Here is a 17,554-nt window from a genome sequence, read left to right on the forward strand (position 1 = left end):
TCTTTGCCGGAGGACCCAAAACCCCCTAAACTAACTCTCCTGCCTAACTCTTTTCTAAGAGCCATGAACCCCCTTATTATTAATAAGGATATTGAGGGACAGGAGTCTCTTCTTCTGCATGTGCTTCCTGCTAAGGAGGGTCATTGTCCCTGCCTATTGGGGTTTCATGGAGCTCTTTCTCTCTCTGCCTTAGTCAGGATGGGGTCGGGTATCCCACCAAAATGCTTCCTCTGTCCCTAGACAAGGAAAAATATAAAAACTTGTTATTTGAATCATATATCTAGTTATGTTTCTATCATTAATTTGCCCATCAAGCGGGTAAAGGAAAATAGGCTTGGTTAATATATTTTGTAAAAGGAAAAAAAGAGAGGAAAAACTTGCGTTAAAGGTCCCCTCTGTTCCCCGACTCTAAGGGCCCTGTTTTGGCCTAAAGCCATTCCTGCCTTATAATAGGCCAAGGAAAATGCTGAGCTTCAATGATCCTTATCAATAGCCAGAGGACCTGAGTAACCTGTTTCAAAGTAATTCTCTAAGTCTGAGGGAGAGGGTCTTTCTCCAAAGAAAGGAGGAAAGAAAAGACTTAACTAGGTTTCCTAAAAAGATTAAGAATTTTGCAAATGATGGCCCTGCATGGTATGGTGCCTCTCTCCTCTTGGGATCTATGAGTCACAAACCATCTTTTCAATGGCAATTATCTTCAAAACAAATTGCCTCACCATACTTAAATAATAAAACTACAAACTAACAAATTTGACCTAATTACATACATAGAACACTTCATTCAAGACTGAGTTAAAATTCTTTGTGATTGTTCATGGAACATTTAGCAAATATTGACCATATGCTGCACCATAAAGCAATTTTCAAATAATTGAAATCATTCAAGTATGTTCACAGTGAAATTAAGCTAGAAATCAACTAAAAACAAACAACTAAGGGAAAATCCTTAAATGTTTGGAAATTAAGCAATATACTTTTAAGTTACCAAGCAATATACTTCTATGTTACCCTAGCTTCAAAGACAAAAATTAAGAAAACAAAGAAGCAAGCACAATAAAATTAGATATATTTTGAACTAAATAATAAAAGAATGACATTAAAACTGAGATGCAGTTAAAGTAGTGCTTAGGAAGAAATTTATGACTATTTTTTTATGGAGGTATAATTGGCATACATCATTATATTAGTTTCAGGTGTACAATATAATGATTTAATATTTGTATACACCGCAAAATGATCACCACAATAAGTCTAGGAATTGTCACCAGTTACAAAACTTTTTCTTGTGATAAAAACTTTTAAGATTTACTGTTAGCAACATTCAAATATAAATGCATATATTAGAAAATTTTAAGTCTAAAAAATCAACAATTTAAGTATTCATCTCAAGAAGTTATAAAAACAATAAACTTTAATAGAAAAAGGGAAATAATAAAAATGAGAAGTTATTGAAAAAGAAAGTAAACATAAATAGGAAGAAAATCACTCAGGTGGTGTCAGAGAATTAGAGAACTGGCAATGGAACTATGTCGGAAAAAGACATCAAATAATTATATTAAGTGAAATAAGCCAAATACAGAAGGACAAATACTGTTTGATTCCACTTACATAAGGTACCTAGAGTAGGCAAATTCATAGAGACAAAGTAGAATGGTGGTGGCCAGGGGGCTGGTGGAGTAGGGAATGAAAAGTTATTGTTTAATAGTTTCTGTTCGAGATGATGAAAAAGTTCTGGAAATAGATAGTGATGATGGTTCCACAATACTGTGAATGTCCTTAATGCGGTACACTTAAAAAGAGCTAAAATGATAAATTTTGTTATGTATATTTTACTACGATAAAAAAAGTAACAAAAATGTATTTTAAAAATAGTAATCATATACGCAAATACAAAAACTCACCCCACATTCCCCTGTAAACATTTATTTTTTCAACAGTTCATAAATTTAATAAACTTCAGAGGGTTTAATATTTAAATTACTTAAAAGTATATGTATAACCCTTTGAACAAAATACGAATTTCAGAGTCCATACTGATAATAAATAAGGGTATATGTGGAGAAGAGAGGTTGAAAAGTTCTTTTAGTAGAACACCAACTAATAAATTTAGAATAATGGAGTTAGAAAATCACACTTTTGAAACCTTCATAGTAATCATTAATTCAGGATAGTCAATTCAAAGGATGCTAAAGCTAGTGGGTTTGTTTAGAAACAAATATTTACATAGTCTCAAAGTATCTCTCCATAAATTCATCCATTACAAAAGAAAAAGTAACAGGGCAGAAACATGGTGGGCGCCATTTTAACCAAGTGATCAAAATTACAATAACTAGTGACACAAACCAACATTATGTGCCTCCTGATTTGACACACTGGAAAAAGCACACCAACATTTATGTAGTGTTTATGAAATAATGCATACTAAGATAAAGATTTTATATTAAGCAAGACAGGAAGCCCTCCTGTTAGTCTGAACATCAGAGAACAAGAACAACAAAAAGGTTTTAAATAAAGCAATGAAACTTAAATACTGTATAAAAAAAAAAAAAAAAAAAAAACCATAGCTTTTGCTACATTGGCAATGAATATTGCTCATTCTTCAGTTTTTAAAACCCAATAGTCGCCCAAAAACATTATTCTCATTAATTTTATGATCATGTACTCATTCATTCTAGAAATATTTATCAATTTTAAACAAACACTGTTCACTGCTAGAAGAAAACAAAGCTGCAAATAATCATTAATGGACTCTTTTCATTGAAATTAAAATATATTTAATCACATTGGAAGGTAAGGTTTATTAACTGTGGCTGAGATACATGAACATAACTGCAGGTGAGAAATTGGTTTAAAATAAGAAAATGCCACATATGCAATTTAATAAGAAAATGAACTGCAATTCAGCTTTACTTTTATTTTTATGTTGCTTAATTTTATATACATTACACATATCATACATTCATGTTATACAAAAATATATACAAAAATTCAAGTAATTTAATATCTAAAAAAAGGGAGAGAGATACTGCATTTGATTTCCGGTACTATTGTTTAAATACTTTTTAAATTCAGATTTCAAGAAGACAACAAATCAAAAGCCATTAATTTTTAAGAAAGCTTTGTGTTCACATAAATTCATCATTCGTCTTTTATTGAAACAATAAACCATTTGACTGGTTGCAAAGTCGAAATGAATAGCCATGAAATTGAGCAAAAGTAGAGCTTTCTTTAACTCTGCTTTCATCATCCTAGAATCAGCATTTGACATATGAAATGCAAAGCATGACAGTGATTTTTAACCTTACAATGATATTTAACTTTACACTATTAATGCCATATTATAGGGTTGACAACGTACAGCACACACTATATTGTTTGTCTGTAGATTCTCATTAAAAATATAATATTAAAAAATAATAATTAGAAATTTTACTTTTCCTAATTTCTTTTTTATTCAATTTGAAAAACAGTACACCTTTTTCATTATGCTTGGCAACTTGACATCATACTTGAAGGAATAATTTAAAACATCCTATGGACAAAATATGTACATGAACTTATAAAAGACCTTGGCATTGTTTAATTAATTCGGTTATAATTTCAATTCTAGAGTTATCAATCACAGAAAATATAAAGAATTGAAAATAATATTCTTCACCATAGTATAAACATGTTTTTTAAAAAAGTAAATTATTGAGGCACAAAAACATGAGGTGACTTGCTCAAGGTCATGAAAGGAACGAAGGGCACATCTGAGCATTTTTTCCCTAACTTAAGTGCCTATACGAAATCCTAGATTATACCATCTTGCAAAATTAGCTCAGTGCAACAGATATAGTAATTAGATGCATTATTTAGGAATGTTTATTTAACTAGACTGCTGTTATTAATAAACCTAACTCTAATAATCTATATGTTTATCATACATTATTAGAAATTTATAAAAAGAAATGTGATCATTTTCTGAATAATTAGGCATGAAAGGAGTTATTGTTTAAAATTTGACACAATTACAAAAACAAAATTGACAATACAATTTTTAACAAGTTCAGAGAAAGATGCTTACTAACATGATTTTTACAAAAATACTTATTATAGAACCTACAAAATTTAGAAGATAGTACTATAGACACAAACATATTAATATAAACATATTCGATCGTCTTTTAGTTGATGTTTTGTTTCTTATGAAAACGTTCTAACAAAGCACTCATAATGTTTCCAGGTATTCTTTGGTGCTTATCAATCAAAGCTTGAACAGCATTCTTTGTCTGTTAAGAAAACAAAAGAACAGCCATTATTCTTTTAGTTCTCAATACAGATCATTTCTTTTGTAAAGATTTTAATGTACTACTACCCTCAAGAAGTATTCTCTAATTTTGCACCTATCTCTCCTCAGAATTAATGAGCTCCTCCTCAATTCACCCAGAGTGTATTTCTTATACTTATTTCATTATGCTTGGATCACAACATTGTCCACACGTCTATTTTCTATACCAGACTGTAAGCTCCTTAGGGTACACTTTAGTTTTTCTCCAGCATTGAGCACAACAAAGCTTTGCACACAATACTTTTTAAAAGAACTGAAGAAAACAATCAGAAGAAAAAAAGTAGCAGGAAATTTTCTAGCAGGCAAATGGAAGTTTCACTCCTTTCCATCCATTAATAAACTTCTGTGCATTTCTCTTCATCACCTTACACACTAAACAACTGTATCAGGCAATACAAAAGAAAAAAGCGAGAAAAACTATGAATGAATGAGCTGATATACTTTATTACCTAAATTTCTAGACAGTTTAAAAGAAATTTAAATTGAGTCATAGCAATGGAAAAACTCAGTATAATTGAGAAATGTAAAACTATTTGTTTCCCATTAAATTCATAAATTTCAATAATTTTTACTTTCAACTCGGTTGTGGTTATCTAAAAAAATGTTTTATGCACATAAACAGTACACACATGAGTATGCATACATCCTTCTTTTTAGATGCTAACCTTACAATGAGCCTTCTTTTTACAATTTTGGAACTTCATCCCTTTTTTAAATATAATTAATAAAATTTACCCCAAATATTTTTAAAACATGCTTCTCTAAACCACAAGTTTTCACATCTGTGAAGTGAGAACTATTTCATACAGTTACTTTAAGAATTAAATGAAATGGAAACCATGCCTTCAGGTACTTAGCCCAGTGGCTAACACATAGGCTCTGTTCTGTTAAGTATTTTTTTAAAACTTTATTCACTGATTCGAAAAGATATCAGATGCTTTGGAAGTTATAATATTAGTAAAACAAGTCTCAAATCTCAAGGAGCTCATAACTTAAAAAGCGTAATAAAGTACAAAGTAATTAAAATGTTAAAATCATTTGTGAGATGTATCATCTGAGACGTGAAAGGAAAGTATTTGGAAGTTCAGACTTGTGAGCCCATCTGGTAGGCAATGACCGGGGTACTGTTTGGTCTGGGTCCCCAAGGATCAGTAAAATTTCAGTAACAGTGAAGGAAGAAGCATGAGGAAAAGACCCAGGAAAACAACTGTTGAAGGAATGGCAAGTTATCAAGTCTGGCTGGAGTTTCAGGTGTGTGTTTATAGGGGGTGGTATAAGGCTTCACAGTTAGGATTCAATTAAATAATGAAGGGAGTTAAATACCAGTGAAAAAGTGCAGAGGTTTAGTATGAATTGAGGTGTCAAGGAAGGACTGAAGTGAAGAAATATCAGAGCCATGTATTAAGAAAATACAAGTATTTCAGAGATCACCAATGATCCCCTTTTGTCACTAAATCCAAAGGACATTCTTCTAATCTTACCTTACCTCTCGATCACCATTGATCTTGCCTCTGTAACTCTCACACTAGAGGAAAAGCTAAGTTTTCTTCTCTCAGGCTGCTCCCTTTCACTCTTCTTTAGTAGATTTATAATCCTAAAATCAGGCACTGACTTATTCTTCAAAGGTTTGGTAATCTTACTTAATTCCACAGCTTTAATTACCACTCATTTGCTGATGGCTCCCAAATTTATATCTCCAGCCCACTCAGTTTCAGCTAGGAATGTTCAATGTGACTTCCCTTGAATGTCTTAAAGGCACCTCAAACTCAACCTTCTTAAGACTAAACTAACATTCTTTTCCCCTCATACTTTGTTCTTTCTCAAGTTCCCTGTTTCAGCCAATGACACTGCCATGAATCTAGCCAAGAAAGTCAAAACCAAAGAGTCACCTTCACAACTCCTATTGCTCATTCACAGTAGCCAATCAGGCCATAGGCAGCGTCCACTACTACCGCCTCCCAATACCATCCAAATCTATCTGCTTCTCTCCATCTTCTTTCCACTTTAATTACACATGGATATGTAAATACACCTGTATTTATATGCATATGTGGATATAAGTATGAAAACGTAGAGAGAGGCAGAGACAGACAGAAACCGGCATTATGAACGTGGAAACACAATAACAGAGAGATTAAGACAGAGAACTTTAAGGGAATGTCTCCAGTGTCCTCTTTGGCATTAGTACAGTATATTTTAATCTAGATTTAGATAGTGTTTATAAAATGGTTCTCCACAATCAAACACTGAATGGTCTATCACCCACTTTTAAAATGAGGTTTCACTGCTACATTAATTTGGATACTAGTAATTCTGAATTTGTGATAATCCAGGGATCCTTATGCTATAGTTTATGTTTATATTATTAACAATGAAGATTAGAAAATCATAACAATGTATTTACAAAAGGAAAATTTCAAGTATTCTTTAGTTCAATGACAATTTATGATAAAAATATGGATATGGCAATTATATATTTAAGTAAATTTCATCAAGAAATTCTACTAAACTATGCTCTAGTAGACTACTTCTACTACATAACAAAGTACATAAAGTAACTGGAAACAAAACCGAGGTATTTCAGTGCTCCAAAAGGTTTATCTTTTCTTACTTAGTTTGAATTAGTAATGTATGTGTGTGTATGTGTATATATATGTTATATATGTGTATATATAATACATAATATATGTATAAAATATCTGACTCCACCAGTGATACGCGTATGAGTAAATTTTTCTCTCATATGAAAAGCCCTCATATGAAAAATCAAGTCATTGGAATTTAACTATCAGTAATACATTTTCCTTAACAGAAAAATAAAGGAACAGGAATCATTTAATTTTAGACCTGGAAGAAACCTCTGATAATCAGGCCAGTCTCCCTCTCCACCCCCAATCCTCCATTACCTTCTATTTTGACCATAAAAAAAGACAGTATCTATAAAAAATTGTTCCTAACTAGCTCTGACCCACTTAAATCCTAATAGATAGGCAGGAAAAAAGTATAAAAAGAACAAAACAGAATTCAGTTATATCCTAAAGGAGAATGCATTTGTTAGGGAGCAGCAAAGAAATGTGTTATATTAACAATAAAGTGTGTGTGGGCAGCAGCAGTGTCACAGGGTGAGGTCTCAGCCTGGCGTAGCGCCCCAGCAGCCACCTCAGGAAGGCATCATTTCAGGATGAGAGATGAGTCATGCTTTGTGGAGAGTGTGTCCTAATCTTAAAAATCGGTGTCATAGGGTTTTACTTTCAGGATAAAACAGAAAAAACTATGAGAGGACTTAATGAACCAGTAGAATAATTGGAGGTAAGTTTGCTAGGAATGAAGTTCATAGACAAGGCATATAATACACTATTAATGTTACCTTTGTGAAAGTTCCTACTGAGAAGCAGCTTTGAATAGTCTTGTCTAATATAACACTATAGCTGGTTCAGCCACACATCCTTGTCTAAATGTCTGACCTTGCCGAGTTCCAGTATGGTAGAGTGTTCCTTCTCTCCGCCTACAAGGCCCTCTCTTTTGGGCCATCCCTGTAGGAGGAAGCCAGGTCTTGCTCCACTAGAGTCTAGTGTGGCCACTTTGGCCAATAAAATGTCAGTGGGAGTAAGTGAGCCACTTCTAAAGAAGCTTTAAAGGCCATCTCATGGTTCCGTTCCTGACCTTCTTCTTTTGCCAGGCAAATGGCAACATCTCATATAAAGTTCTTTCAGCCTGAGTCCCAGACAGATAAGACATGGCCCTCAGGGAAAACATAACATGAACAAAAAGTAAGTTTTACTGTCCTAATCTTCTGAGATTCTGTGCTTTTTTGCTACCACAGCAAAACCCAGCAAGGTTGAATAAATAATCAATTTTTCTCATCAATAAGACAGTGATAATAATAAATTAAAACCACAGTGAGATATCACCTCACACCTGTTGGAATGGCTATCATTAATAAATCAACAAACAAGTGCTGGCCAGAATGTGGAGAAAAGGGAACCCTCGTGCACTGTTTATGGGATTGCAAACGAGTGCAGCCACTGTGGAAAACAGTATGGAGGTTCCTCAAAAAACTAAAAATAGAACTACCATATGATCCAGCCATTCCATTTCTAGCTATTTACCCAAAGAAATCCAAAACACTAATTTGAAAAGATATATGCACCTCTATGTTTATTGCAGCAGTATTTACAATAGCCAAGATATGAAAACGGCATAAGTGTACATCAATAGGCAATTGGATAAAGTGTGGTACATATATACAATGGAATATTACTCAGCCATAAAAAAGAATGAAATTTTACTATTTGCAACAACATGGATAGACCTGGAAGGTATTATGCTAAGTAAAATAGGTCAGACAAAAAAAAAAAAATACCGTATGATCTCACTTATATGTAGAATCTAAAGAAAATGAACAAACAAAACAAACAACAATAAGCAAACACAAAAAAATAAATGCAATGAATCTAAAGAATGAACAAAACAAACAGACAAATAGATGCAGGGAACAAGATGATGGTTGCCAGATGGGAGCGGGGTTGGGAGCAGGTGAAAAAGGTAAAGGGATTACAAAGTACAAATTGGTAGTTACAAAACAGGCACAGGGATGTTCCCTAGAGGGAATACAGATAGTAATATTGTAATAACTATGTATAGTGTGAGGAGAGTACTAGACTTGTCAGGTGGATCACTTCGTAAATTATATAAATGTGTAACCACTATGCTGTATACCTGAAACTAAGATAAAATAATATTGAATGTCAACTGTAATTGAACAATCAAAAAAAGGGGGAAAAATGAAGAGGAATAAGAGGTTCAAACAAACAATAAGAGGTATAAAACAAACAAGTCATGGGGATGTGTGCACAGCATCCAATACAGTACTGTATGTTAGCTATATTTTAATAAAAATCTTTTAAAAAAACAATTACCATCAGCCTTGGTAAGGTATAATTGCTAATTAAATATACCAATTTGAATGGGATTGCACTGTGTAAATAATGTTGGTCTTTTTTTTTTCTTCTATTAGAGTAAATCATTGTGAGAAGGAAAAAAACAGTGATAATAATAAGGGCTACCCTAGAGGATTGATGCGAGGATTAAATCAGACTACACATGGAAAAAAAAGTAAAATTATCTTTGTTCACAGATATGATTTTACATGTAGAAAACTCTAAAGATTTAACAGAAACTTGTTAGAACTAATAAATGAATTCAGCAAATTTGCAGGATATAAAATCCGCACACAAAAAACAGTTGTGTTTGTATACACTAATAATGAACACCGAAAAAAGAAAATGAGAAAACTATCCCATTTACAACAGCATCAAAAAGAACAACATACTTAGTTATAAACTTAACCTAAGAAGAGAAAATCTTATACATTGAAGACTATAAAACAATGGTGAAAGAAATTAAAGACACAAATAAATGGAGAGATACCCTGTGTTCATAGATTAGAAGATTTAATATTAAGATGATCATACTATCCGATGTACACATTCAAGGCAATCCCTATCAAAATCCCAACAGCATTTTTTTGCAGAAATAAGGAAAAACATCCTAAAATATATCCAAAGAAATTCAAAACAGGATCTTGAAGACATATTTGCAAACCCAGGTTCACTGTAGGATTATTCAAAACAGCCAAGAAACTGGAAGCAACTCAAATGTCCATCAGTGAATGAATGGATGAGTGAATAAACAAAATGTGGTGTATATATACAATGGGATATATACAATGGGATATATACAATGTGTATATATACAATGGGATAGTATTCAGTCTTAAAAATAAAAGGAAATCCTGCCACATGGTACAATATGGATAAACCTTGAGGACATTATGCTAAGTGAAATTAAGTCCATCACCAAAAGACAAATACTGTATGATTCCACTCATATGAATCTTCAAAAGTAATCAAACTCATAGTAACAAAAAGTAGGACGGTGGTTGTCAGAGGCTTGGGGGCGGAATAAATGAGGAGCTGGTATATGATCTCACTTATATGCGAATCTAAAAAAGCTGAACTCATGGAAACAGAGAGTAGAATGGTAGTTGCCAGAGTCTGAGGGATGGAGGGGTGAGGAGACACTGGACAAGCATACAAACTTCCAGTTATAAGATGAGTAAGTTTTGAGGATCTAATGTACAGTATGGTAACTATAGTTAACAATATCATATTACATATTCGAAAACTGCTAGGAAAGTAGATCTTAAATATCTCACAGCAAAAAAAAAGTAATTGTGTGAGGTGATGGAGGTGTTAACTTTATTGTGATAATCATTTCCCAACTTATACATGGGTCGTATCTTCACATTGTACACCTTAAACTTATACAATGTATATGTCGACTATATCTAAATAAAGCTGGGGGTGGGGAAGAATCTTGCATAGCCCATAATTAAGAACAAGAATAAAGTGTTGATGGATGTACATGAAGGAAGGAGGGAGGGAAGGAAGGAAAGAAGGAAGAAAGGGAGGGATAGTTGGTGTTCAGTGGGTATAGATTCAGATTTGCGGGATGAAAAGGTTCTAGAGATTGGTTGCATAACAATGTGAATATACACTATAGAACCATACACTTGAAAATGGTTAAATTGATAAATTTTGTTATGTGTTTTTTAAAAACTTTTTAAAAAATTAGACTATGTATAGAAAAGGCCAGTATAAAAGTCATAACACATCTCATTTTCTAGGTGATTCAAAAATATGACATTTATTGCTTTTTATGTAGTTTCATACTCCCTGAAAGTATAATTGCAAGCTGAGTGGTCATTTCTCATCTCATCTTCCTTGATGTCTTTACAGGAACAAACATTACTGATTACTCCTATGTTTTAAAAAGCCTCACCTGCTGACTTCTCTCACTGACTTCAAATTGACTTGTTCTCTTACCTCTGCTACTTCCTCTTCAGTTGGCTTTGGTTGTTTCCCATGGCCCACTCCTTAGCTCTTACACCTTCTGGCCTCAGTTCTCTTCATTCTCTTTCTAACCTGCCTTGTAAAGCTCATGGCTTCAGTAATTGTCTCAGTGCAGGTGACTTCTAAAATTTCATTGCCAATTCTGACTTCTCTTCCCAAACTCCAGCAGAATATTTCCAAAAACCTACGTGTATAAATATATACATAGATATCCTGCAGGTACCTATATAGAATTAGTTTTCAAGTCTGGTACATTCTATCTGTAAAATTTCTCAATTCTATACTTTGCTCTCATGTATATAAGGAGATCATTATCTAATCCATTCATTCATCAAATGTTTATTGAGATCTAATTAAATATATAACACTGCGCTAGGAACTAGAGACACAAAAATTCATAAACCTCTGGTCTTAAAGAGTACACTTTTATTTATATGATTCTAAGTAATCACAATTGCTAGCATCATCTTCACAAACCATTGTAGAGGAAGAGATTATACATCTGCTTGCTTTGGCCAAAGAAAGTCGAGTGGAAGTGATATGAGCTACTTCTAAACAGAGGTCTATCCTAATTGAAATGTATTTGATAGACAAATTCCTAAGTTTGATATGTAAGGGCCTAAAAATGTAGCTCCTACTTACTTTTCCAGTTTCATCTACCAACTGTACCCACTAAGGTAATGATTCCAACTTTATTCTATAGCTATTCAAGGAAAAATAAGAACAGGGTTTTGGTCAGATGAAACTGGAAAATACTCTTTGGAACAAAGTTAAATAGACCTCTTTATTTCGGGGCTTCTTAGAATCTTTAATATGTGCTTTGCAAAATTCCTGGAGAATTTATTAGGCAGTCTTTCTCAACCCCGCTGTTCCAATCACATCACACTGTTCAACACTGTTGGTGCGTGCGGTCACCTTAGTTCCTGACACTGTTTCTTTGTTAGCACTCTCCCTCCAGCCCCAAGTCTTCATGTCCAAGTCATGCCCATCCTTCAAGACCCACCACAAATGCCTTCATTCTAGAAAGCTTTCCTATTTTTTCCCTCACAAAGCAGTCTCTTTACCCTTTGATCTTCTACTGGTCTCACTCAAATTAGCCTCCATATCACCTCTAGTGATCTTTCTAAATGCGACCTATTTTATCTTTCATCTGCTTTCAATAGCTCCCCTGGCTAGCAGTAAACAAAATCAATTGCAGGTCATCGTAGTCCAGAACTTCCTAAGTTTCTGCCCTCATCTACAAACCCCATCTAGCTACCCCAGACCACCTTCAAATCCCTAAAGATTTCATTCATGCTGTTTCACGTTGCCATCCCTTCATAAATTCAGTTTTCTCTACTTCGTTACTTTGTCCACCTAATTCCATCTTGTCTTTCAAAATTAAATTCAAGCACCACCTTCCTCAAGGTGGTGTCTCTGATCTAATTTAGATACCTTTCCTCTGTGCTTCCATAATACCCTAACACGGCAGTTCTCAACCAAGGGAGATTTTGCACCCCAGGCAACACATGACAATGTCTAGAGACATTTTTAATTGTCACCTTTTAGAATGGCTAGCTCTTTGTTGTGGAGAGTTGTACTGTGCATCGTAGGTTGTTTACCACCACCCTTGGCCTCCACTCACTAGATGGCAGTAGCACCACCGCCTCCCAAGTCCTGCCTGTTGTGACAATAAAAAATGTCTCCAGACACTGCCAAATGTCCCCTGGGGAGAAAATCACTGATCACTGATCTAGAACATGCTTGTAAAATAAATTAACAAATTAATTTTTAATATACTAATTTAAAGTAAAAATCTAACCAAGGACTAAGAAGGAAAGAATAATTTACCTTTTCGGCTAATTCTTCTGCTGTTACCTTTGGATCGTATGGAATGGGATCACCTAAGTAGGTACGTAACTTCACTGGAAAACCTCCATACATTGGAGCAAATGGATAGCGGAATTTTTCATAAAGCCATCTAAATAGCCCTGTTTTAAAGTAAACAAAATTGTTTTAATTGATTAAATATTCTGAGCATGTAATTGTAACCTTTCAAATTAATTATGTAAGACTTAGAAGAAGGCGGCAAACAATATCACCTCCTGGCAATTAGCATTTTTTTTTAAAAAGAGGAGCTTTTCATCAATTGTAACAGATGAACAAGATGTTAATGATAGAGGAAATGGGGTGGGGGTTGACGAGGGGGTTTATGAGAACTCTCCGTACTTTCTGCTCAATTTTTCTGTAAACCTAAAAGTGCTCAAAAAGATAAGGTCTATTAATTTTTTTAAAAAGTATGACCTTTTAAAAATGAGTATTTTAAAAGGCAAGCCAATTACTACTGTTGCAAAACAAAGGGTAATGGCTGAAACCAAAAACTAGAAGCTAAAATGTCTAGAGACTCACAAATACATACGTGACTTACATGAATAGAAGAAAAAAATGGAAGCATAAAATAAATTCACATAAACGTGAGACTAAAATTCATCAATAAGCTAGGTAAAGACTAAAAACATTATTATAAATTAGGAAAAATTCAACAAAGCAAAAATTACGAATGCTAATGAACAAGTATAAAATTTAGCAAGATTAAATGTGATAATAATATAAACTGATGGACTATAAGACTAAGTTTTTTAAAAAATAAATTCAAGAAAGGCAAGCAACACAATACATAAATGATGACTCATACTGGAAGTTTAAAACACTGTTTAAATATGCAAACACAGAATACACCATAAGATCCAAAGTAATACTCAAAAAAAAAAAAAATCACTGGACACTAAATTTTTTAGTTCATCAACTAGTAAAGTGAAAAAAAGCTTAAAAAGCAGTCAAAAAGTACTTTAAAACCACTTTGCAGTTTAAAAAGACAAAAATTAGGAATAATTTCTGCTGTGCAACTTATTCTGAAGAAATGATCTGACAGAAAATCAAAATAACTCCACGACAAAAGTTAAACATCACATCAACTTGCCTTTCCATTTTAAATTTGAAAAAAAAAAAAAAAAGACCTAAAAAACATAATGGAATTTCAATGATACAGCAACATTGGACATAAAAGAAGCAACAAATTTAAAGTTCTTTAAGAGGGGATTTGTATGGAGATAGAAACACTAACAACATAGTACTAAGCGTATAAAATATAATCAACCAAATATAATATATAAAACATAGGGCATAAAAACAAACTATGAAAATTTTAAAACAAAACAACAGACATTGCAAAGTAAAGCACATCTAATTGTTATCACTCCTATAACTAGATTTAGAGCTTATTTTGTTACCAATAAATTAAAGGTTGGTAAAAAGAACTTTTCAATGTCAATGTGTGTACCATGGCTCAAAATATTTTTAAAACAAATAAAAGAAGTAACAGAAATAAACTAAGGAACATTATGTCTCCTTAGGTTGTTCATCGTAATTCAATATCATATATTGTTATCCATTTTTAAAGCTGTAACTTCTTCAGGGGTGAATCAGGAAGACAAGGTTATATGTAAATCTGTCCTAATCTTCAACATGTTTTAATATAGTAAATTAGATAATTTACTCTATAATATTAAAAGGCCCATAACAAATAAGTATATGAGATTTAACAAAAACCTACATCTAATAACTGCCATTACTCAGAACCAGTTATCATTTAGACTTTATATAGAAAAATATCTAAATAGAAAAACGTCTAAATTTTGAACCTTTCTAGGGTTCAAAAGCCCAAATATTTAAAATATTACATTACAAATACATTATAATTAGAAAAACCATATGAACCAGAACTTACTTGTTCCTCCAAGTGATCTAAATCCTTCTCGAATATTTTGTGTAAACATAGGAATAATGGGCTAAAGAGAGAATTTGAATTAAAAAGTAAATATATTAATCCATTCAATGCCTCCATTGAGTCACTAATGTAAACTTTTGAGAGCCCATTTAAGATTATGAAAACAAGGTATTTTTAAAATAAAGGTATACTTTTTTCACTGCTGTGATTTATCAGACTAAACTTGATCTGTAGAAATATAGATTGGAAACACTACCCTCTAGTGGTAGCATATAATACTTCATTTATCAACTTTCCTATCATTCCACATAAACACTTGATACTCAAAAATTATAATAATCATTAATTTCATAAATAAAATGAATGTGGAAAATTAAATTGGTTTTAGTGGGCTACTGAATAGTATGCTCGCTGAAGAAAAAGCTACAAGACAGAGATTCTCTCTACTGGGAAATTTATATAAATTTAAATGAAAGGTTTTAGCAAGATGCTGTCATGGAATTAGTAAAACATCTTTTTGTGAGCTTATTAAATGTCAAATTGTTCGAAATCAATGAAAAGTAAGTGTAAGACTTACAAAAAAAAGGAAAAGTATATATGTTAAAGAATTATTCATGTCATTAGTTTTAAAGTATTTCTGCTCACAAGGTCATGGTTTTTATTTTTCCACAAATATCAATAATTAATTTTTCAAATGGAGACTGTAACTATATGTCAAAAAACAATATATTAAGTAGCAAAAGATCATGTAAGGAGGTTATGACAGTAAAACTGAAGTAAATTAAAAAGTGAACACTTTAAACCCAAAAAATATACCAAATTAAATGATGATTTAGAATAGATAAAATTGGGGGAGGGGGTGAGTGTCACTTTACTTATAATCTACCATCAGCATTTGCTTAATACAGAATTACCTGCCTTCGTAAGCAGGATCTAAGCTATTTTAATAAGCTAATATTTAAAAAGCTATTCCTACTCAGTTTTGGAAAACAGTAAAATGTGGTGGACTGAAGGAGAGACTATAGGTGTACCTTTCTTCATAAAACTTATTACCTTATATAAAAGAAACTGATGACTTATTTATTATATCTCTCCCCTCCCCGAGAAGGAAGGCTCCTAATCACACAGACATTGTTTTCACTGCTATATTCCCAGCACCCAGAACACTGCCAGGAATAGACCAGGTGCTAAAAGAAAATGTGATGAATGAAGTAAGGAAGGCATGAATAAACACAACAATGTGTCTAATGAATTAGTTCATATTCTCTGAATACAAAGGGTCAGAAATAGGCAGCAGCAATCTTAAAACCAGTTAGAAAAAAGAGATGTCAGGTAAAGAAAAGCAGTCAGATGAAGAACTTAAAATTCAACGGTGTTAACTCATAAAGCAAACATTGAAGGCAAAGTACATTGACGCTTTTGTAAAAACTTCAGATTATGATCTAGGAAACCACAACTAACTTTGTAAAATAAAATGACAGCTGAAATCCTAATGTTTTAAGTAGTTATAACATTAGAGTTGAGAACTGAAAACACCCAAGAAGGATTAGAAACTTTTCAGCTCACATATATACTAGCTCGCCTTCTCAGATCAGCACTACTGGGTTTATATCTGACTTGCATGAACTCCAAAGTTTATACTGCAGTACACACTATATAATGACTCTTCAGGTTACATACTGTCCTTTAAATAGCGAACTCTCCAGAAGCTGGACATTTCTAGAACCTACTAAACAGGAGAAAGCTTCCTCTAGCAGGCTCAGTATTCCAGGCTATATTTTGGGCACACTGTTTCTAAATTTGCATTCAAGCTGTAGTCAAAGCTATAAGCATTTCCTTTTTACAACCTGATGTTGTAGTACACTTATTCATTCCTTTCCTTGTGCACACTTTGTATACAAGGTCTTTGCATAAGTAGCCGAGTATTAAACTCTGTTTACATGCATATATGTGTCTCTGTAGGTATGTGTGCACACATGTGTACAAGAGAGAATGTGCATTTTATTAAAATTATTCTTGGAGAATCACTTAACATGGGTTTAGAGTCTTAACTGCCACTAAAAAAGTGGGAACCACTGAATAAATTTACTTACCATATCTGTCTTAGTTCTTCATGTTAAAATGGAGACAATAATTATCCTATCTCAAAGGTTTTTTATAGATTGATATAAAATATATAAACAATTTTATTTAAACAAATACTATTTTTTTACATTATTTGTTTTCCAACTAAAGAAAATGCGCTATTTTTTCCTCAATTTATTTAGATATAAAGTTATCTAAAAATTCTTATCGAAGTTTTAATTCTCAGAAGTTCAAAAAATAATTTATATTATATCAAAAAGCTATAACTTTCAGGTGAACCTTAATATTTTCTACCAATATTTTGTGAACTTGCATTAACGATTTAGATTTTTCACTCTAATTTGTTACTATGTCACCATTTAAATATAGTTAAGCCTGCAACAACAGTCTTAAACATTTACTCTAAGTTTATGAAACTCTGTGAAGCCTATGAAGGGGTTATCCAGATGGGGTACTCCA

General features: G+C 32.8%; 1 protein-coding gene across 3 annotated transcripts in view; it reads right to left on the reverse strand.

The window, feature by feature from the left end:
• Positions 1-2,751: 2,751 nt before the first annotated feature.
• Positions 2,752-17,554, reverse strand: part of TMEM68 (transmembrane protein 68) — a 40,758-nt gene continuing 25,955 nt past the window's right edge. For all 3 annotated transcript variants that reach the window (XM_015598678.2, XM_006923969.3, XM_025041110.1), the window contains 3 exons: positions 15,011-15,071; positions 13,075-13,214; positions 2,752-4,271 (listed from right to left, as the gene is read on the reverse strand). In XM_015598678.2, coding sequence (XP_015454164.1) covers positions 4,167-4,271; positions 13,075-13,214; positions 15,011-15,071 — 306 coding nt within the window. In that variant the 3' untranslated portion in view covers positions 2,752-4,166. The remainder of the gene's footprint in view (positions 4,272-13,074; positions 13,215-15,010; positions 15,072-17,554) is intronic.

Source organism: Pteropus alecto, unplaced genomic scaffold, assembly GCF_000325575.1.
Source record: "Pteropus alecto unplaced genomic scaffold, ASM32557v1 scaffold87, whole genome shotgun sequence".
In the NCBI taxonomy this organism is placed as follows: domain Eukaryota; kingdom Metazoa; phylum Chordata; class Mammalia; order Chiroptera; family Pteropodidae; genus Pteropus; species Pteropus alecto.